The following is a 24,605-nucleotide window of genomic DNA, read 5'->3' on the forward strand; positions in this document are numbered from 1 at the left end:
TTAATCCAGAAAAATTGAATCATTATTGAAATTTGAAACATTAAAACATTGAAAATTGAAACATTAACATCTAATGTTTACGTGTTCATTTGGAGTCTGAATGTCTGTTATTTAATTTGTAATAAACATTTACTTCAAAATGCATTCTCACTTGTGAATTGGTCTCAAATATTTCATAGACTGGAATACTAAATTCTTTAAAATATTTTTTTTTGTGTTTCTCCCGTTTGTACGAAAATAATATTAATTGATATGAATTTAGTTTCCGACTTAAATAATAAACTACGAAAATTACAGAGCGGTGAAAATGATAGTCACATTAAGTCATTTTCTTCGTGATTTTATGATGGTAAGGTCAAGTTGACGTCATCTTTATTTCGTCTGAATCAGAGAAAAAAAAACCATGAAATAATAGCGTACATTTTATGTATAGCAGATTTCATAGAAATTTATGAAGAATTTCATGTCTGTAATATTTTATGGATTAGGAAAGATGGAACCATGGACACTCAACTCCATGTAACCAAACATATGTCAAAAACAAAGATGGCATTTGTGTTCCTTTTTTACCGTGATAGAGGAAAGAGGGTAAGGCGGGAGTTTGGTTTTAAAAACATGATGCATTTATGTAGTATTTCGTTCATGTGTGTTCGTATTTATTTCGTGCAATGTACATCGGTGCAAAAGGAGCACCTGCGACGCTATAATTTCCACTATTTCGTTGACAAATTTTGTCAATTCTCTCGTTTGAGTTGAGTATCCTTGTATTGTGTCCATGGATGGAACACATTTTTATTATTAAAGCTGATTTCGAATTAATACACAAATGTAAATATGCTACAAATTGATCTCGGAAAATAATATGTATGACATGTTTATCTACAAAAAAAAATTAGCCTGTTTTCACTTGTTTGATAAATTTTTCTGGATTAAATTAAATGAACTTCGAATATAGCATTTGGATCAATTGGTATTCAACAACTACTTTCATATTCTGTGGCCAACTTGGAGTTACTAAAAAAACAAAGGAACAGATTTCTTTTATAAGTACATTTATATCTTTTCTTTTAAAATATATATTTACAAAAATTCAAACCATATTTTAAAGTTATCTTAATTTTTCATCATTACTTTCGTCTTAGTTTTAAGTAATAATTCTGAAAAAATATGTTTTTTTTTTTTAAATATTTTTTTAGTGAATATTTATTAAAGTGTATTTCTTTATTTATTAATACTGAAAATAGCCTCAAATTTGTTCTTATTTGAATTATATTTTAAATATCGTACCTACATATTTTTTTCGAATTATAAAAAGCACTAATTTACGATTTTTATAATACTTTTAAGTAGCATTCAAATTGATTGTAATCGTTTCCAAACGATCCAAACCATGGTTACTCCCAAATTAGAATTTTTACCCTCTACTAAAAAATTATTATAATAAAATCGCTCATCACGGCTAAAGAAGTTTTCACGTCAAAAATCGCCTAAAAAACTCTCTTTAAGGTCATGTACTATTTATCATTCGAATAAAGTCGATTTTAATTTAATTCCACTTTAGACATTTTAAATACTTCACTGACATTTACAAGTATATTTAACATATTTGAAAGGCGAACATCTATATTTGCACACATTTCCTTTAAGTTAAAATGGAGCAGCAAAGTTTTTTTACACCTTTCATAAATCTACAACATTATGTTAGAAAAGCATGGTACTCTATACATATTCAATTATTAACAAGTAGTAAAACAAATCGATAAAAAATTAGGAAAAAAAATTTACAAATTTTACCCAATTTCTTCTTCTTCTTTTTGGAGAAAATAAAAATACACATTTTGGCACAAAAAAAAAAAAACATAAATAAATGAAAAGAGAAGATAATACGATACGACTATAATAAACACATTGACTACAAACGAATATTATTTTTTATAAACGTAAAAAAAAATGTAGTTTGAATTCGAATTATATCACAATTTAATGGTTTTTTCGACTTGATTTAGAATAAAGTTAAGTAAAATTTTACTCATATAATAATTCATTAAAAAAAATTATTTGTGTAGGTTTGCTCTAAGAAATGTCCTTACACATTCGAAGTAAAATTTCTGTAGTTAGTTCGATATAGCCAAAAGCAAATACTGGGAGCTAGAAGTATAAAATGTTTAATTATACGTTTATGATCATGATGAACTCACAGACTTGTGCACACGTGAAGGGGGGGGGTCGTAAGTCAAACCCCTCCCCTCTCGAGAATTTCTCCAGATAATTTTGATCTAACAATATAGTTCTACGCAGCCATTTATGAAACGCATTTCCACTGACTTGTCAGCTGTTTCGACATTTGTAAACATTCATTGATTTTTGATCCTGAGATTATTGACTTCGAAGACTGATTCAGTAGAAGATTATTTCCGGATCACAATCTACATACCACACACCGATTGGTTTCTGATACATTTACAGAATTTATTTTTGAATCATCGCAATATTCTATCAAATTTTGAAAGTATCTTTCCCAAAAAAACGAAAAATTTTGATGAAGACTCTTGCACTCAACTTTTTGAACAATACTCATGAATTTTGCACAACTACCATGCCGTCTGTGTCGACGAAAATAAACTTTGGCGTAAACGTATTGCCGGACAAGATTATGAAAGGTTTATAATTTAATTATACGGTTGGATGAATTTAAAAACGATACGTAAAAATTAACTCCTAAACATTTTCTACTCACAGTATTTTTTTAAACCGTCAAAAATTGAATTTGTGAGAACTGATCGTGTTCTACTAAATTAATTAATTGGCTATTTCTATTTATCGTCGGAAAAATATATAAAAAAGTACAGAAGTTTTTCTTCAAATAGCTAATTTAAAAAAATTAAAATTCATAAAAAATTGCATGGATGGCTTTCTGCGCTAAATTTTATGATAATTTACAAACTAAATTTCTTAAAACAACTTTTATTCTTTGCTGAATTCGAGTTTAGTAGGATTTTAAATTAGAGTGTTCCCTCTTTAATCTACAAAATCCAAGTTATAATAAAATACCAAATTCAAGAAGAGTTTAAATTCTGTGTTATTTTGCGTAATAATCATGTAGATGTAAAATCAATTAAAGCTTTATTAAATAATTTATTGGTGTTTTCCCTTCCATAGTTAAAGAGTTAACCTCCCTATAATTATTTTCCTACGATAAATTGTTGGGTTTCATTGCCCTTCTACTTGCGGTCTTATTGAATTTAGCATTTATTATATTAATATTTTGGAGTAAAAATAGGAAATCCTTTCAATTAAACATTGACTTTATAAAATTAATACCCAAGAAAATTTAATAGGATTAATTTTTTTGGAATGTACTCATCAATGTTAAGATTTTTTGAGAGCTATTTCTTTTTAAACACAAATTCATGCAAACGTCTTATAAATTTTCATTTTTTCGACATTTTCAATGCTACGTAATTATTTATTCAATTGTTTTTGTTAATCCTTAAAAAACAAATAAAAAAATAATTCACCAATATCGATATTTTTTAATACAATCGTTACCAAGATCAACAACAATTAAATGATTATCGTTTGTGACAGCTAAACCACTAGGACGTTTTAATCGTGATTCATATGAATCGATTGAACCTAATAATTGTCCACTTGTCGATGCTAATATTTGTACAAAATTTCGCCCTTTCTCCGATCGACTTGCTAATATTCGTCCTTCTGAATCGACAGTTACACCACCGTATCTACCTTTACCTATAAACAAAAATTTGATTTTATTATTGATATTATTGAACATTTGGATGAAAGATAATTTATTTACCTTTTCCTTCTGAAAAAATTTCTTCAGTAAAATCACCTTTTGCTGAAAATACTTGTATACGTGAATCAGCTACTAAAATTTCGCCACCCAAACCAACAGTAACTGATGAGATCAAATTGAAAGTCCCCTTCTTCCCAACCTAAAAGAAAATTATTTATTTTTAATAAATTCGTATAGACTCATTGATTAATAATGAGATATCACGAAAAATGAATAGTTTTTCATGTCCCTCATCTAATAAAGATCAGCATAGATAAATGATTATTAAATATTTTTATTTCCCGATTGAATCACATCAATAACGAGAGCATTGGTTTTGAGAGCACATTTCAACATATGTAACCTAAAAAATATTGTGTAAATAAAGTATGGAGTGTAGAGATAAAGGACCACAATCTCTTATGCTGCTTGATTAAAAAAGTGTCCCAAAATAGCAGTAAATAAAGTGGTTAGAATGGCGCTAGTGTAGCAAAAAGTGTTTGATGTGAACTTCTCTCTAATATTCTCTAACAACTTGTTTAGATCTTTATCTTACTCCTATTACTTTTAGAACTTCTTTTAAAACTTGCACTTTGCCATCCTCCATCCAGCCATCCTTCTGCTTTTTCGGACATTTTTTTATATACAGAGACAGTTCTCCTCATATCTACCGTTACTGTGTAAATTAATCAAGCATATATTTTTTTCTGACCCCTAAACTAGCACTACCTACGCAAAAAATCATGTCAATTCTTTATGTATGCTCTATGGAAAATTAAAACAAATCTATCCTATAAATTTTAACGGAAACCATACATTTTGCGTGAAAGAGTAACAAATATCCATTTATCTAAACTTTCACGATTATAATATATATTAGAAAGATATCAGATAACAGATTAGCGATGCTTACCTGGAAAAGTATTTTTCCATCACAGTCAAATATAAAAATGCTTGAAACACCATTATCCGCTACTAATATATGCCCATAATTCGTATCCACGGCAATATCAATTGGTTCTTGAAATTCATTATGTGAAAATGTTTTCAATGTTTCACCAGATATATTCATTTCGGTTACACATTTCGATCGCCAATTAACAATAACTAAACCAGCTTGTGATATCGCAATTCCTGTACAACTACGTCCATTTAAACCATCATTTTCAATATGTTTAATAAATTCTAAATCAGAATTTAATACTTTAATACGTGAATTACCCGTATCGACAACGTAAACTAAATTATTTTGTGTATCGAATGCAACAGCAACCGGTTGTAAAAATTCATCTTTACCCGACCCACGACATCCATACACACATACTGGATTATTATGTTCAGTAACATTAAAGAATAACGGACAATCTCTGATAGGACGATCCAAAACTGATATTTTAGCGACGTATCGACCGGGTGTTGGTGGACGAAAATGTATTTTATAACTACCATCATCGATATCGACAACATGTATTTTTAATTGTGTCCCCGTAGATAATGACGATTGTTCGGTACCAATAGATACAATTTCGGCTTTAATTGGGTCGCCACCATTATGACGTGGTGCACCATGATAATCAACTGTGGTTAAAAGTATTGTTGCCTCTAAACCAGCTACTGTTGATGTGTTTGGATCTAATTGTGCGGAACATAAACTTGGAAATGTTGTACTGGTACGAACTCGTCCAAGTGTTTTTAAAGCTGTGTTGATTGTGTTTAAACATTCGTTATGTGTGAAGTCACATGTTAAAAATGCATTTTCACGTGGTTCACCTAGTGTTGATGCAGCATCGAGTTTTTCACTTAAACTACTTATTCTTTGTGTGATATTACGAACTTCCACTTGGTATTGAAGACCTTCACATTCTTGTTCAACCTAGAAATACAAAATTGAATAATTAAATGCTAATTATTATTAATCATTTAAGAAAACTTGGTTGTATCTTGTATGTATAAAAAGTAATATCAAATCTATTGAAGGTATCAAGATTATAATTTTGAATTTCTTGGTAATATTTCATCGATGAATTTAGGTTCTACTTGATGGGCGTAGAATTATAAAATATTGAATATAAACTTTGCAATTTAGGACGTTCTAAAAATTATTCCTTGAAAAAGTTGGAATAAAAAAAGGGACAAACAGCTGGACTAAAATATGCGGAAGCTTGAACAAAGAAGACTTCTTTTAAAGTAAATATGTAAACTTACACATACCTTACTTTTTTCTGCATCAATAAGCGCTTGTTGCTCTTCCAATACGCGTCGTTTTTCTTGACACGAACTATTCACAGCTGCTACCATTTCTAAACGACGACTTTCTAATGCAGCCGACACTTGTTGAAACGTACTATTTACTTGTTCTATACAGCGAACAGCTGCTGAATCCAATCGTTCTAATTCACTGTTTACACCTTCCTGTGCTTGAGTCAACTGTAAAAATTAATTCAAATATTATTTAACAGTCGTCTAAAATGATATGGATTTATAGTTTTGTTTCAAAATGCAGGTGGAATTCAACAAATCATTTCCTGGTAAATTTACGGGAGCAAAATACACAAGTTTAGGAGGACAACTAATTTACAAATAGAAGAAAAGTAAGAGGTAGGAAGGGAAAAAACGGTTTCCAGTACTATAAATCTTTGGTCCGTGATCCCTGTCAAAATTTGATTCCAGATCCGTGCCTGATTAGGAGAGCGAGTAATGAAATAGAAGGTTTAAATCATACCAAAAGTTTTCTGAAGCGAGCTCTGATACCTATAAAAGTCAAGTCGAAGTATCGATAAAGGAAAAGAAGGGACGGAGTGTAACCGAGCGGGTCTTACTCAGAGACGAGAAGCAGGATATCATTGTATCAGAGAGCGAGAGTATTATACAAATGTATTATATAAATGTGTAATAATAACGTGTCAGCCTATCAAAAGCAAGCATATTGGCTTCCCTCTGAAGGGAACACTCCCCTCGCCCAGAGTCGGACTTTATACTCCATTTCTACTTTTCCTTTGTCTATGAGTTAAAGTCTATTTGGTATATAAGAAAAAGAGATCAAACAGGCTTTTATTGGGGTAAGGAGAAAACGAAAATATTGTGTGGTGATATTTGTTTATTGTGCTGTAATTGTACAGCCAAGCGGATGGAAAACGGCTAGTATAATATATTTTTATTTCCGATTATCAAGATTGAAGTACTACTTTACTAATTTAAATCGAAACAAAGACAAAATACATCCACAAATGTGCTAAATGTCTTCATCAAAGAAACACACTTCCTCACTTTATAACAATTAATTATAATAACAATAAATAAAAAAAATGGCAGTTGTATACTTACTTTTGAAATACATTCATTTGCTTTATACAGAAGTATTTCAGACATCCGTTTGATTGCAATCGAGAATGGTATAATTGTATGTTCACAAGATGTTCCACTGGTATCATTGTGTGATCCCTCTGTACATAACGTACAAAATACTGTGTCACATGTCTCACAAAACAATAACTCTTGATTTATGTGTACAGAACATTTTGGTATGACTTCACGACGTTGACGTGACATTAAATCTAACAGTTGATTGACTAAGAAACTGGGTGGTAATGCTGAAACACCACCCCGTGGTATTGTAATTAGTTCTCGACATATTGGACAACGGAATGTACCAGTATCACGTGTTTGTGATGCAGCTATACGTGTTAGACAATGGAGGCATACGGTGTGAGAACATTGGAGTAATTTTGGTGTATGTTCGCTGCCATCGTACATACCTGCCGGAGAAAAATACAAAGTATTAATCAAGTGAACTTGGGTATATAAATTCCTTTACTATATACCGAAGCAATTGCCACCTTCAAAATGTTAGGAAGTTATCTATTTTAGGTAACTGGAAATAAACTTGCAGCCCCTGGGCATAATCATAGAGATATTATAAGTGAAATACCTACGATAGCCAATTAGCCATAAGTGACAGCGTCCGTAGTTAAGAGAGAGAACGCTGCCGAGCTACCATATCTTCATATATCATTATCATACCCTGACGTCACCATAGAGATAAGGATTCATAGCCCGGCAGCGATAAAAAGAAATATCTAATCTAAAATTATTACGAAGTAAGTTTTTCCAAATACTTACATAAACATGTGCCACAGGTTAAAAAACTTTCGTTAAAATCTTCATAATTGATTGAAACAGTTTCCACTAATGTGGAACTCATGCTCACCATCCTTTCTCCCAGCCGTGTTCTATAATCAAAAAGGAAACGAAAAACATTAAAAATTTATCACGGAAAAAGGAAACACATTTTAAAGTTTTTAAAATAAAATTGGACCCTCTAGAAAGGTGAGGCCATATTTCATTTTTATCACTATAATACACACTTATGGAATTTTAAAATAAAGGTTTGTCACTTGATGACTCTCCTTATAAAAGCTTCCGTTACAAATAATAGATTATTCTATTTTTATTCATATTATTATTACGAGGTTTTTCATTGTATGAAAAATATTCACCCTACGAATAATTAGTGCTTTATAAGTTTTACACAATAAAAAAACATGATAAATTATACTTTTTGTATGTTACAAGTTTTTCCCATTAAACTTTTTAAAATTGTAGTAAAAAGTTTTCATAATTTATTATTTCAAATGTTTTTCGTCTGGTTTATTGCGAAAGTGAAACATCCCCAATTTTTTAGGTATTTAACATGAATCAAGAAATAATACTTCCATTTTTTTTATTCGATGTACGGATAATTAGCTATTAATTAAAACAGGCAGTCAATCAGAAGCGCGCTATAGTGACAAATGGGAAGGGGGGGGGGGTAAAGGGGAATAGTAAGAAATAGCGAGATTGGATGTAACTGCATCGGATCAAAAATGGAAGAGGACTGTTTTAGAATTTTACTTTCTACCTGATGCGGGCGTATACTACTCTTGGGACACCCCCTGTATAAAACAATGTTAATTTTAATTTTTAATTTTTTTTCTTTTAAAAATGGTTAAAAAACCAGAGATTATGCTTCGAAAACCGTAGACCGAAGCGGACATTCTGTGTTCAAAATTGGAGAGTTAACAGTCCTAGTCGTAAATGATGATATCAAGAACAATTTCGCAATTTTTGAAAATTTTGATTCAAAGACTAGTAATTTAAATATTAAATTTTATTTGTACTTTATAGAACTTTCTAAGAAAGTGCCTATTTCGTAGATCTGATCAGCAGGAAGGATCCGTTAATCATTTTGATACTTTAGAAATACAGGGCTGATGTTTTTGAGGCGCAATTTCAACATTGAAAAATTTTTGATTAAACGTACCAATGCAATATTTATCATGGTAAAAGTATTATATAAAATTTTTACTTTGTAAGGCTTGGAATGTGCATTTGTTTTTATTTACTTCCCATGGGATAGTACACCCCCTATTCAGTTACGCCTACGCTTGCATTTTTAATTTGATAAATCGCATAACAAAATAATATTTTACTAAAACTAGGTGTGATTACAAAACATATTTTAATAAAATAAAATCTTATATGAACGCCATTAGACCTCTGTATTTAGGTTAGAAATTTAGTTTATATTTTCTACTTTTACTCAAACAGCTCAATTTTTCTCGTTAAGTCTGTTGTTTTTGGGCTACAGCAAATAATTTCTTTTTCGAAAATATACCTATGCAAAACCACATTTTCATCATTACTGGTAGTACAAAATAAACACAGGTTGCGTCTTTCAACGGAGACTTTGGAGCAAACCCTGCCAATTATCATTTCAAACATTGTACCAGATATTGATTTTTTATGTAAAAAAATGAAATCAAAGCCCTCTCATTAATATGCTTTTGCGGGCTATTGCTTTAATAATTTTAAGTTAACTTTTTGGTTATTTTTAACTTCCCAGAGGAAGTTAATGTAATGGAGCCGATTTTGAAAATCTCCAGTTTTACATATTTTCGCGGTTGCAAGGCCACAATATCCGAAACAAACCTTTTCAATGTTGCGTTTGTGTATGTGTGTGTGTTCGTATGTGCGTATGTTCGTTCGGATTCTTTCGATAAAATTATCTCGCGAACCAGTAATGACATTAACACGTGACTGGGCTTATTCGACGCGTAATCGCGTATTTTACGGAAACGCATTTTTATTGCAAATATCGAGTGATTCGAGTGAATTATTGATGTCCCGTCCGGCAATGCGTTTCCACCAAAGTTTAACTTTTTCGACTCAAATGTCATGGGAATCATCGTGCAAAATTGAAGAGTCTAATTCAAAAAGTTGAGCCGCAGAGTCTTCATCAAAAGTTTTTACTTTGGCGAGAAAGAGATTTACTCATGGTTTTGAAAATTTTTCTCAACTTTTCTCCAGGATTTTCTTTTTTTTTTCCAATTAAAATCTGTTTCGCAGAATCAGCCTCAGTTTCATAAATGAGTGTATTTATACGGTAGGTACTATATAGTTAAGTCTAATTTATGAGAAAAGTTTCTTAATGGGAGGGGTTTTAACCCCGAAAACCCTTCCCATGCGCACGGACATGGAGGGTAGTCTTGGATTTTTTCCCGAATATTAGAGACATTCCATAATACGTGTGAATGTAGAGGTAAAAAAATAATTTCTATTAAAATTAAATACACAATAAACGATTATTATCTATTCTATAGAGAACAAGATCAGATTCATTAGATCCGTTAAAAATGAATGAATAGAACCACTAACATATATGTAATGTATGATTATTGTTTTGCTAAATAACAAAATGTTTATTTGTTTGTATATTTAATTTAATACGATATTTATTCAAACATAATAATAAATAAAATCATATACCATTTATAACAGATATTTATTTTTTTTAAATCTAACAACAGATATATCTCAACAACTTAGGGAGTGTCCTCGTCCTATTTATATCAAAAATATTAAATAACTAACTTTAAATAATGAATTAGTATTTTTAACATAATATAATCAAAGCGATACTTTAAAATAATATTTATTATATTTACTCATACAAAAAATACTTTTTAAATAAAATGTGTAATATTTATTATATTAATATTTATTAACCATTTCATAAAATAAATGGATTAGATAATATTTTAAATGTAAACAGAAAATTTGCATATTATATGCGTAATTTCAATAAGTTTTTTTATTTCAATTAGAGTCAAGATCATTATATTTGTATACGCGAAACTTTTTAAAGAAACGAAAATATTATTAATAAAATTATTAGAAATCAGTTTGTCTTTGTTATTAAATGTGTTGCAAGAAAATATTAAGAAATAGATACATATTTAATATAATCGATGAATTGACATTTGATTGATAGGATAATGGAATAAATAGTAAACTCGTTTTGAATAGTCAAGTACAAACCTTTGTTGGTTGACATTTTATTTTATTGAAAAACTGCGTTTGTTGATTAGAAAAAGCTCTGGATGAGGTTGAGTGTGCAAAATATGAGTACCGCATTTTGTCAATTGATTCTTGATCAGAAAAGCTTGTAGATTAATATTGTGAATCTTGCCAGAAACCCCATTGGTCTAATTTTTGTATACCCCCCCCCTCCAAAGAAAGAGTTTAATGAAATTCTTTTGAATCAAGTAAAAGTTACTCTTGATTCTATAGGTTATTTAACGTCAAAAATGCTCTTTGTGATTTTTTCGTAAACTTCTTCGTTTTCGAGATATTAACAGTTTAATGTTTAGAAAACCCCAAAATATTTGGCTATTTTAAAAGCGAAAAAAACAGGCATAAAATTAGATTTTTGAGTTTATCAAAATTCTAAAATATTGTTTGAACATTCTTTAATAAAGATCTGAAGACTAATACATGGTTACTTCATTCTAGAGGCTCATTTTTCAATTCTTAAGAAGATGTTTAATTCCCATTATTAACAATGAGTAAGACAGAGGGTTAATTTCGAGCCACTAATGGCTTGTATAAAAATTGAACAATACTAGAGAAGCTTTTATTAAAGTAACTTCAGAGTAATACATAAAAACAAATGGCTTATATCAAAATATTTGTATTTTAATGAATCTTCTTTGATAAAATAATGATATTTTTTATCAATGAAAGTTGAGAAAGATCTTTATTATAAAATTTATTATAAAAGTGATTCACATAAACTAAATTTATACTTTACATCTAATATTAAAAATGTTTAATAACAAAATTATTAAAAACAAGCTGACATTTCAAATTTAATATTATGATGTATTTTTAAAATGAATAAATATATTGACATAATCATGTATAAAACATTTTTATTATTGATAAAAATAAAAAATGGTATTCAATTACTTTTTAACAATATTATTACAAAATCTTTTTGCAAGTATAAGCTGAAATAAATATCATATATACTGTATTTTATTAATACAATAAATGACCTTATATATCAGATATATAATTGTCTTGAATATTCTTTGACCTCTGTTCGATATAATAATAATAATAAACAAGCCACTGTATTAAAAATTTTTTCATATTTCGAAAAATGGATCGTGATTCTAATCTGGACGCCACTAACATAACTTGGTTGTATAACTTGGACAATATAAGACGAAAAGTACCAATAAAATTTTTCGATATCTGATATAATTTTCAAAATATCGAAAATTGAAAATTTTGTTTAATAACTTAACTTTCGATATCTCGAAAACCAAGGGAGATATCAAAAAATTTTATTATTATTTTTCGTCTACATTAATGAAGTTATAACAAAATCCGTCATCAAAGTTGAAAATAAGGTACAAAAAATTTCAACCACATGTCTTAACTTGCTTGGCGCTCGTACTACCTTAAATTAAAACAAAAATCTGTATTGAAATCGATAATAATCCTTTTGGGATTTTAGCTACTCTAAGCAGAAACACAGGCAAATAAAAGTTTCAAGTTAATAATTCTCTCGATTTTTGTTGGGAGATAAAAAAGCAATTGTAAGTTCTCAAGAATTATTATAAATTTAGGATCTTTGGATTAAAACATGAGTATCGTCGAGTTTTCAATGACTTTTCTATCTTGTAAAATTATAAAAATAAAGTATAAAACTTGATTAGATGCAAAAGTATTCAATTTCAGTTCCGTTAAAGATCTTGTGTGTATAATGTATATATGTTTGCTCGTATGTTTGCTCGTATGTTAGTAATTTGATATAAAATTTTTCTTTGAATATTTGATTGTTTGAGTTGTATGATTTTTTATTTTAATGAATGTTGTGTTTATTTATTATATAAAAACTTTACCGAGAGTTTCAAAAGTCAATTACTACCTTTTTTCATTTCCGAAAAGTGTTTAAGGAAGGTCCCTCGGCAATAATAGAAAAAATAAATTAGTAGATAAGGATCCGAATTTTTAGTATGTTATAGTTCACGAAATATATTATTCTATAAAACAAAAATTTGGGTATCTTACCGTTTAATTAAGAGAGTTTTTATTAATTAAAAATACACTAAATAACATAACTCATAACCTGTTATGAGGATGGTATGTTATTTAGTGTATTTTTAATTAATAAAAACTCTCTTAATTGAAGTCAATTTTGAGATACACGGAATTCAAACAATATTTGAGTAATTTGCATATGTCAAGTAGTTAATTTTAAAACAAATTTTATAATTTTAACATTGACGATGATGAATGTCCATACTTAACTTAATTAAGCATATTTTTATTTATTTTAAAAATTTGTATTACATAATCTTTGAATGAAATTAATCATCACGTAATTAATTTATGGTAATTAATTTTAATAATATGTTTATTAATTGGTTTAAATTAATAAATCAGAATAATTTTTAGGTAAAGGTCTATTGTATATATGATAATATGTAAATTATAAAAAGGAGGTTACTTTTTGTGAATAAAGGCGCCATTAAAACTCTAAGATCAATGATTTTCATCAAAATAAAAAATATATATAATTCGCATGATTTAAAAATTCAACAATAATCGTCGATCCTAATTCGGATCTTAGACTAAAACGTGGGCAAATCCTTTTCAAACGAATGACATTTACATTATTTGAAAATTTGCATCTGAGAGTGTTGATGTAAACATTTTTTAATTTGGCCATAACTTTTACATTTTACGACGATTCGCATTTGGGGGTCCAATTTCCACGGAGGTCAATAAAGGTCTGACAGTTGTAGACAGTTATTATACATTTTAAAGAAATTATCTGTATCTATTATTTTGTATAGGTACAATAATTGCTTAAATATTATTATATTAAATTATAAAAATTTCACACGTATTTCTTTGAAAATAGATATCTGTTCGTCTCATCATCTGAATAATTTTCCCATCACGTAATTCCGGTCACATATAAAAAAAAAGACCATCGTATAACTAAATAATGTATTTTATTACTATTTATTTATTATATTCTTAAGTCTATAAATGAAAAAATAAATATGTAATATCTACTTACATAAATACAGGGGATCACTAATCGGTTATGAGTATGCAAGAAGAAGCGGTCTCAAGTAAATCACCAATGGTGACGAAAAGAATAAACTTCCTGATTATACCCAATTTTCTTGTATAGTTTGTCAAACTTATCTCTGATTCTTTTAAAAATTAATACAAATCAAAGCCACACACGACATGGAAAGCATATTAATCAAATTAAATTTTTGAAAATGTTTCTAACTTTGAAAGGGATATACTTACACCTAAATATTCCAGAGTGTTCCTAGATCTTTAAATATTAATTATACCATTAAACATGCGATGTATTTTAACCCGAACAACGGCAAATTTAGCCGCTAGTCCAAAATAAACAAAAAAATGGAGACGAAACATTTTTTATTGATTTCCATTTGACGAAGAATTTTATTTTTTGGTTGAATATTTTCGATTGCTCTAATATTTTCTTTACGAAACCTTATATTATGGATACATCTTTGGTTTTTTGTCGAAAACCTTCAACAATATCCATTTGTTCCAAACCGTTCCATTAGGTATTTTTGTCGTAACGCAACGCTGATTTTTTTTTTCACAGTGATACTCAAAGCCGACTAATATTTGCTCTATAAGGTAAACTATACAATATTTTGTATGAATCATTAAAGATTTGTTAAAGTATATTTTTTTTTTTTTTTAAATATAAAATATAATAATTATTATTAACAATTTAAATTTTTGTGTTTTGTTGATCTTATTCCCATATTTTGTATCGTTTTATAAAATTAATATATAATTGTAAATATATATTTCAAGTGAAATAATGAATTCTGAGAATAATAATTATTTATCAGTTTTATCAACAATATACAAATTAAATTTATAATTATTATTAATGTTTTTTTTTGGTATTAATATTAATAATTATTAATCTTTTGTTTAAAAATTTATTTTAATTAATATTCATGTAATGATTATTTTTATTTTGTAAATTAACATAAACGGAAAAGAATTTACCTAAAATATGAAATGAAAGATTGCAATAATTAAGGAGGGTCCCTCACCAGTAATAGAAAAATAAATTAGTAGAAAATGATCCAAATTTTTAGTATGTTGTAGTTAACGATATATAAAACAAAAAGTGTGAAAAGACGAACCATGATGTACCTCGAATCAATGTGTTATAACCACGCATCCATGATTCTCGTAGCAAAAATTATAAAATTGTTGATAAAGACACGGAATGCTAAAGAAATCAAACCGTATGCGTATATAACTAATATGATTGTTGCATTCATATAATATCTTTTTACTACCATATTAATAACAGATGTGTGACAATGCATCATTTATGGATACATAAATTATATATCTAATTAATTTATACAATATACTTGTGCTACTGTTAACATCAATATATGGCTCAAAATCACCAAGGTGGTACACTCACTGTCAAAAAAGTGCCACAGTTAAAACATTATTCTAAGCGTACTCATCATATGTTATGTTATAATAGTAACACTTAGAATGTTTTAAAACGAGCATTTTTTGTGACATTGAGTATATATTCGTGTCGGAGTGAATTAAATCATTTAAATTATAAATATTAATTAAAATAATACACCATAGATTATTAAAATCAATTAATTTAAGCGGCACTTCAAAGTGTTTTTTTCTTAATTTATTGATTAAATATATTTTTTCACAAATTAACTCCGAAAAATCATTCCGGGAACGTGTCCGCAAATCGAATCCGCCGACAATAACAGTTAAAATACATATTAGCAGGTACTTTGTTACTTAGTTAATAGTATAATAAATTGATATTTATAAGTTTCTTAGTTGATACAATATTTTTTTTTTCGAAAATTCGACTTAAAGTATGGCGGACAGTTTGTGCGTCATTCCAGGAACGCATACATTTTTTTCCAGTAAAATGCAAAAGATAGCGCTAGTGGGTAATTATTTAAAGGAATTAAGTGCTAATGAACGCCTAACGTGTTTGTTATTAAAAAGTCCAAATTCTAAGAAGTAAGCATAATTTTAAATCAAATTTTTGCATCGTACATTTTCACAGCGTCATTCCGGAAACGCAAATAATTCTAAGAAAAAAAAATGACTTCTAATACAATATTTAATAAAGGTTATTATGACCTTTTACTATTTTAACCTAAAAAATACCGTTTTTGAGAGTATTGTTTACTTTTTACTTATTTTTGTGTAAAAACGTCATTCCGGGACATGATCAATATTTATGACTGAGTTTAATAAATATTTCAAGGATTACTTACGAATTTATTTTTTTAAATCACAGGATACCAAACATATTGTCATTCCGGGATCGCTTTGGATTTCCGGGAACGTCAATTAAATGGCAAAAATCATTAACTTTGTATATAATTTAATTTATGTAATTATTCATTTTCAGATCTGTCGGCTTAGATATCAGATAAAAATAAAAGAAATTTAAAAACATTTGAAACTCGGAATTTACTACCTTGGTGATTTTGCGCCACATACACTTACTTTAATTCTTACTTCCACCACGCGTTCTTTAACTACAACTGAAACTCTTTTAAATAATAAATAAAAGATTATTATTATTATTAATATTTTATATTTTATTTAATTTACAAAGGGCATCTCATCAACATTTAACAATAGAAAGGGTTAAATAAATATATATTATGAGATTTTAAACATTTACATTAAGTGTATTCAATGTGGCTGGAAGCCATATATTATTACAATCATTTCCTGATTAAAATTTTAATCGAATCATTTGGAATGGAAGATCTTATTATTATATGTTAAGATATTTTTTTTAGAAAGGATTTACTATGGGTCGTTAGTTATAAGCTGTTGTGCTAATAAAAGATTTGTAGATAATTAATCAAATTTAGAAAGTCATTTTTCATTTTCATCCATCAAAATCTAGAACAAGGGTGAATAGTAGCGTAAAACTAATATCAACAAGTAAAAATAAACCATTTAATGAGTTAATTGTGGATATACCCTGTATAGTCAGAATTGAATATCAGTGTTTCCGAATCATTCAAATCGGATAAAATTTGAGTGAATTATGAAAAAAATTGATTTTTTTAACTTTATGACGTCATAAAAAAAATCCAAAAAATTGTTTTTTTGCTCCATCACATCCAAATTATATCCAATTTCCACATAGAATGGAATTAAACTAATTTTGGGCCATACTTTTCCAATTTGTAGTCAAATTTAACCTATCTCTAAAATTTTTGAAGATAGTAGGGACCTGATACCGATATTTCGCACAAAGGTGAATGTTGGCTAAACAAGCCTTCGATCGACACCTCAACGAAGTCGATATTATTTTTGTTCGCGCTATATCGACTACGAAAAAACTGACTACGTGTGTACACACACACACACAAATACTTCTTCTCAAAATTGGTGTTAATTCCTTGTCCTCATGAAACGTAAAGATATGTTGAAAATTTCGATTTCGAAAATCGAACCGATTACAAATAACTTCCTTTACTGGGAAGTTAAAAAGAAAATTTTGTTAAAATTTTTTTGAATGTATATACAAGCATATATATTCACTCCGTGCGTGAGTTTCGTTTCCATGGTAACGATACACTACTTTAATTATAGAATTGTATGGATGCATATATAATTGTATGGATTGCATTTATGACTTATATTGAAAATTTAATATTATTGTCTCACAAATTTAAATAAATAATAATGATAATTTACATTTGAAAAATAATATTTGTGTTATAATTCGTGTTTTACAATAATTTTAATTTGACATTTCTATAACATTAACATGTAAAGAACTGCAAATTAGTAATAACAGCCCCTTTTAACGCCAAAATTTTTCACTGGAAGCGCTGGCATAGATTTTATTGTCCCTACCATGACTACGCACACAACGAATATTACTTACGTCTAAAATAGCTTTATACAGATATTTATCTATCATCAACACTGCCTATGCATAGTTTAAGATCCTTTCTTGTAATCATATGTCATTCTTCGTTTATTTTGAAAAATATTTTTATTAAATATTGTGGTCGGTTGTTCTTTACAACACACTTCATTACTAGCAATATGGTAGATATGTCTTAGAATGTTACACCTGCCAGGAAATATCATTGAGTCTTTTCAAAAATGTATAAAAATGTTATTATTTTTAAAATTCAATGTTTAATTAAAATTAATTGCAAGAATTATTTGAAATTTAAAAATAGACGAATTCTTTACGAAAGTGGCAGTCGAGTATCAAAAAGATATTTTTTGAAAGATGATTATTCCTTTCCGTAATAGGTCTTAAATTGGTTTTAATTTAACAAAAAGACATTATAAATGAAATTATTTATTATTGAAATAAAATTAATTAATTCTAATTTTCAGATACTCGTTAAGGTGTTTCTATACAAAAACGAAAATGTTACCAAAAAACTGGAATTTTGTATGCTAATTAATGAGTATTTAATACGCCCTCTGTATAAATTTCTAGTCGATTCTCTGTACGGTTTACGAGAAATTAACTATTAAAAACAGCCCTTTTTATCATTTTCATAAAAATTTTTATTAATATTCCTCAAGTTTCAAACTTTAAAATCAATCAAAATTAAGAAATGTGCATAAAAATAAAATACTTTTATTGGTAAAATCACAGACTTTGATAGTTAATTTCTCCTAAACTCTACTGAAAATCGATATGAATTTTTCACGAAAGCCGTATTTTCAATTAATTTCAAATTTTTTGGATCATTTTCATTTTTTTGGTATCGAAATATCTCGAAAATTTATAAAATCGAAAAATATTTTGTATGTGTTTATTTAATTCCAGAAATCGACTTGAAAAATCTTTTTTTTTTTAAATGAATTTAGCAAAACTTAGTTTCTAAGATTAATTTGATTCAAAAAATACAATAATCAAATAACTTTTATGATTGGGCAAATTTCCGAGATATCGCTTAAAATATAATTCATATTTCAAGCTACATCACAGAAACTACTTGTACAATCGTGCAATCGTGAAATGAACCCAATTTTTGTATTTAAAATTTTGGAGAAGGCTAATAAAATATTGGCTAAAGATAAAATATGCAAACACTCCAAGAGCCAAAAAGATATCTCTTTGATAAATAAGAAAATATGGAAATTTATGAAGTAGACATATCCTGTAATAAAATATAGTCATCAAAGAGACGTCAACTGTAAGAAATTTTATGGTTATGTTTGTTTGTACAATTTCAACAATTGTTTAAAATAAAATCAAGATATCTTGTCGTAACCTTTATGTCATCTTTTTAAACAATGCTCTCATCATAGAAATAAAATACGGTATGTATTTTTCAAAACTGTATATTAGCTCTAAAAGTAGTTATGGAATAAAGCATAAAATATGCAATAAAAGCAATGAGCAAACAGAAACCCAACAATATTGACTGAATTATTGGGAAAATCAGTAAACGTCAAACAATCTTAGGCAAGCTTAAATTAGACAATTCAGTTTTTATACATTTCAACAGTATACAGTACTGTTGTAAGTTACCTTGGTTTCTTAACATTCATCTATTTATTCAGCCTTAAGCAAGTTTAAATTAGACAGTTCAGTTTTTATACATTTGAACAGTATACACTACTGTTGTAAGTTACTTTGGTTTCTTAACATTCATCTATTTATTCAACGAATGCTGAAACTCAGTTTAAGTCAGTTATCGCTGTTTATATTTAAAAGCATCAATTATTGCATGGCAAAATGATTTTTTCAACAGGAAATGATCGTTGATTCTTACACCTTTTTCTAAAACTAAGACTTAAGTCAGGTGTATGTATCTTCCCCTATTTTCTATACACAGTTTGAAAGAATACCACCTGTCTACCATGTCAAACGCAAAGAGTAACTAACTGCTACTTCCTTTTGCGGTTAGATAAAATATTTGAAAAAAAATAATGATATTCAACTATGCAAACAATAAGACTATAAAAAATGATTGCATAAATATATTTTTTGAGAAGACAATGGGAATATTAAAAAAAAATTTTCTCTTAAGAAATCATACGCGTACATATTCAATACGATTCGATTCGATAATACTTAGTTTTTTAGGCTAAAAATAGAATAATAATAACCTTTTGATATAAAAAATGTTGCAAATAATAAATTATAATTTTATATACAGGATGACACGGGGATTTGGGAAATATTTTCGTTTTTTATAGAACATTTACACATTATAAGTTAAGTACGTAATTATACCATGTATATATGAAATATACATAGTATATTAAGTTTAGTCCCAAGTTTGTAACGCTTAACAATATTGATGCTACGAAAAAAATTTTGGTATAGGTGTTCATAGAATCATCTAATTAGTCCATTTCCAGTTGTCCGTCCGTCCGTCCGTCTGTGGACACGATAACTCAAAAACGAAAAAAGATATCAAGCTGAAATTTTTACAGCGTACTCAGGACGTAAAAAGTGAGATCGAGTTCGTAAATGAGCAACATAGGTCAATTGGGTCTTGGGTCCGTAGGACTCATCTTGTAAACCGTTAGAGATAGAACAAAAGTTTAAATGTAAAAAATGTTCCTTATCAAAATATAAACAACTTTTGCTTGAAACATTTTTTTGTAAACATCATTGTTTACCTGTGAGGGCGCCAATTAGGCGTAAATTGTATAGTATGTATTACATAAATTGTATATGTATTTGCAATGTGATAGAGTAATCAACACTATTTATGGATGGTATTTCAACAATTAACTCAGTCAATTTGTTTTCACTTGTTAGTTTAGTTTTTGCTGAAGAAAATAACTTTGCACCAAAAACCAGATATATGTAAATAAACAAATTAGGAATATTTGAGCCAAAATAGTATATAATCGACCGTTTAGTTTATGAAAAAACAATGGATGTTGCTAAATTTATTCTGTGTGCTTTAAATATGAGATGCTGATATCACAGTATAGACAGACGGACAATATGTGGAAGAATTCGTTGTAGATTGGTAGATTTACTTCAGTAAAATACTAACATTTAGAGAACTATTTTTTTTGTTGAAGATATTGCGTTCTCTCTTATGTTATTAGATGTGGTGCATTATGAGTTTATGACACAGCATAATCGCAATGTAAAACAGTTTCAAAGAAGAAAAAGACCCCATCATTCCCAAAGTTCAATATTCTTTTTATTAAGTTTAAGAGGAAAAAATATCTAGGATTATAGAAGACAAATATTTTAAATCTACGTAATTGTGTTAAGTGTAAAATAAATTATGAAATGTGTTTCATTGTTTATTAAACATGATATTATCTACTTTCTTTCTGTGACACTCTGTAGAAATTTATTCATGTTTTGTATTAATTTTTTACATACTTCTGCAAAAATTTCGCTATACTGCATGATATTTAACTATTTTTCGGAAAATTTTATATTTTACAATTTTGATGTATTTTGTATCAAAGTTTACTAATTGACCCAAGTTTGCAACGCTTAGAAATATTGATAATACAAACAAAATTTTGGTATAGGCGTTTATAAAATCAACTAATTAGGCTGTTTCTGTTTGTCCGTTTTCTGTCCGTCTGTAAGCACGATAACTAACAAAAGAAAAGCGATACCAAATTTAAATTTTATAGCGTGCTCAGAACGTAAAAAGTGAGTTCGTAAATGAGCAACATAGGACAATTGGGTCTTGGGTGGGACCCATTTTGTAAACCGTTAAGAATAGAACAAAAGTTTGAATGAAAAAATGTTGCATATAAGAATAAACAACTTTTGTTTGAAACATTTTTTCGTAAACATCATTGTTTTCCCATTTTCTCCAAAATTATAAAAGTAAAAATGGAAATGTGTAGGAAGCTGCAACTAGTGAGTTAGATGAAAGATTTTCGAAATACAAAAAAAAGTTTTCTAAAAAATATTTCGAAAATTTTCAAAGCTAGAGCAAATGGCAACCGGGACCGTTCTAATTGTGTTTGTTTTTAAAAGTTCTCATATTTATTTTAAAATAGTTGAAACGTAACGCAGGAGCTGCGTAAGCTAAGCGAATTCCCTCGCGTAAGCTAAGCAAATTCCCTCCTCAAAAAGCGAATATTGCTTTTTTAATTTTTCAAGAATTCTTTGAAAATTAAGCGTCTAAAGAACAAATCACAACAGTGATTAAAACTTGGTACTTGGAGAAAAAAATTTTGTACTTTGAGAAAACATTTTCTATCCAAAAAGCTTAAATTGATTGATGCTTTGTGTAAGGTAAATTGAGCTTTGTGTAAGGTTATTAAAAATATCATTCTAATTTATGAATATATGACATTGAAACATTAATTTTAATTGAAACTTTTTTGAACAGCTTATCAGTGTAATCATATCCTCACAGATTCATCCTGAAGATGATAAAGCATTATTATGACACACCATAATTCCACATGTCACGTAACCGGACAGGCCAGGCCCCCCTAACGCTACCAATATTATATATTTAAAAAAAAGGATATTATGTGTTAACTAATAATAAATATAACGCATATGGTGTTAAAATGAGCATAAGGGATTCTGACCCCGCAACGATTATGGACAGACATATCTCAGTCTCGACTATATAATAAATATAATAATGTAAGTATTGCATTTATTTTTAAATCATATAATATACAATAATAATTAAATATGATTTTGATTAGTGTTATGGTGTTAAATACTTAACAGACACTTTTTAAATATATATAGGGTCGATGTACACATCATATCATAACAGAACAGAACGCATATGAAATATTATTAATTGTTTAAATATTAAGAATTATTACTATACTAGCTTGATACTCGCCCGTTTTACTGGGCTTAAAAGTAAAAAACACCAAGGATCTGCTTCATCTATAATCATCATTTTGAACCATAAATTACCGATTTCTGTATAAATTTAAAATAGTTAATGTCAGATTAATATTTATTTTTTTAATATCACTACATATTATAAAACAAAGTCGCTTTTTCTGTCCCTATGTCCGCTTAAATCTTTGAAACTATGCAACGGTTTTTTTTAATAGATAGAGTGATTCAAGAGGAAGGTTTTTATGTATAATACATCCATATTATAGTAGAGTAAGGGGTTGAAATAGGGGTTAAAAGGGATATGCTTCAAAAACTAAAAAAGTTGTGCATCGATTAAGCTCAAATATTGACACGATGTACAACCAGCTTCAAAGATCTATTGTCTATCTGTTATCTACTTTTAACCTTCGGAGGGTAGAAAGGTGAAGCAAGAAAGAGGGAAGGAATTATCGAATATTTACAAATATACCTAAGTGGGGTATCAAATAAAAGAGCATGACGTGTACATTACAAAACTGTTATCCCACGCAAGGAAATGTGGAGGGAGGGGTGCAAGTGGGGATGTTGCCCAGCAAAGCGGGTAGTTCACAGCTAGTATCTTTATAAATTATAGCTCATGTGCTATTCTGAAGTATGAGCTATATTGCTGTACAGTTTAATTAAAAACCATTCGCTAATTTTAGCGTGAAAGCGTAACAAACAAACAAACAAACAAACATCATTACTTTCGCATTTATAATATATAGAGAAGAGATGCATAGGAAGGTATACAGGATGAATCAAATAAAGTTTTCTTAAAAATCTTTCATAATATAACTAAAAAGTTCAAGTAAATAAAAAACTTTGAGTAGATCCCGTCTCCCGTTATCAACATAAATCCACTAGAGTTAGGTAAATAAAGATATTTTTTGATTATTTGTTTCATGTGCAGGCAAATTCTACATTTCGGAACAGCTTTTATTTTAAACTAGTTGTTAACTAGCCGCTTTGCTGGGCAACTCCAACTTTCAATACAAAGATTATTGTGTTATAATCTTTACTTTATATGTCGTCAATTATTCTCCTTTCGTTCACAAGTTCGTCCATTTTATTAATTTTGGTACGGAACTCTATTTTTTTTTTCTAAACAGCCCTTGTTACTGATAAATGAAACCTCTATACGTGATATAATTTTTCAAATCGGTTAAATACGTAGTACCTATCTACTCCTATATCTAGAAGGCATATTCTTGAAGCCTGTGGTCTAGTTCATACCCCCCCCCTCCCCCCATAAAAGAGTTCACAACTTTTAAACTTTCATGTAACTCACAGTTTTTTAATGTACACCTTATGCCTTTTTATTTCATATCAGACTTGAGTATATTTGAAAATATTTGATCGTTCATTCCCACTTTTACTCCCTCCTCAATCCCATATCCCCTTGTGTCGGGGTTACAGTTTTGTAATGTACACGTCATGCTTTTTTATTTTATACTCCACTTGACTATATTTGAAGATATTCGTGTCAAAATTTGAGCTTAATCAATACAGAAGTTTTTAAGTGTTTTTAGTTGGAAGCACTCTCCTTTCAACAGCCCTTTTTTG

At 28.6% G+C, this 24,605-nt stretch overlaps 1 protein-coding gene across 4 annotated transcripts in view; it reads right to left on the minus strand.

Annotated features, from left to right (window-relative positions):
- Positions 1–100: 100 nt before the first annotated feature.
- LOC123294750 (tripartite motif-containing protein 2-like) overlaps positions 101–24,605 on the minus strand; it is a 129,599-nt gene continuing 105,094 nt past the window's right edge. For 2 of the 4 annotated variants that reach the window (XM_044875888.1, XM_044875886.1), the window contains exons 2-8: positions 7,919–8,028; positions 7,124–7,554; positions 6,011–6,226; positions 4,713–5,672; positions 3,821–3,959; positions 3,550–3,753; positions 101–1,014 (exon numbers count right to left, since the gene is read on the minus strand). In XM_044875888.1, the coding sequence (XP_044731823.1) occupies positions 935–1,014; positions 3,550–3,753; positions 3,821–3,959; positions 4,713–5,672; positions 6,011–6,226; positions 7,124–7,554; positions 7,919–8,028 (2,140 nt within the window). In that variant the 3' untranslated portion in view covers positions 101–934. Of the gene's footprint in view, positions 1,015–3,514; positions 3,754–3,820; positions 3,960–4,712; positions 5,673–6,010; positions 6,227–7,123; positions 7,555–7,918; positions 8,029–24,605 lie in introns of those variants that run through there. The other 2 variants (XM_044875887.1, XM_044875889.1) reach the window with 2 other exon arrangements.

Source organism: Chrysoperla carnea, chromosome 3, assembly GCF_905475395.1.
Source record: "Chrysoperla carnea chromosome 3, inChrCarn1.1, whole genome shotgun sequence".
Lineage (NCBI taxonomy): Eukaryota > Metazoa > Arthropoda > Insecta > Neuroptera > Chrysopidae > Chrysoperla > Chrysoperla carnea.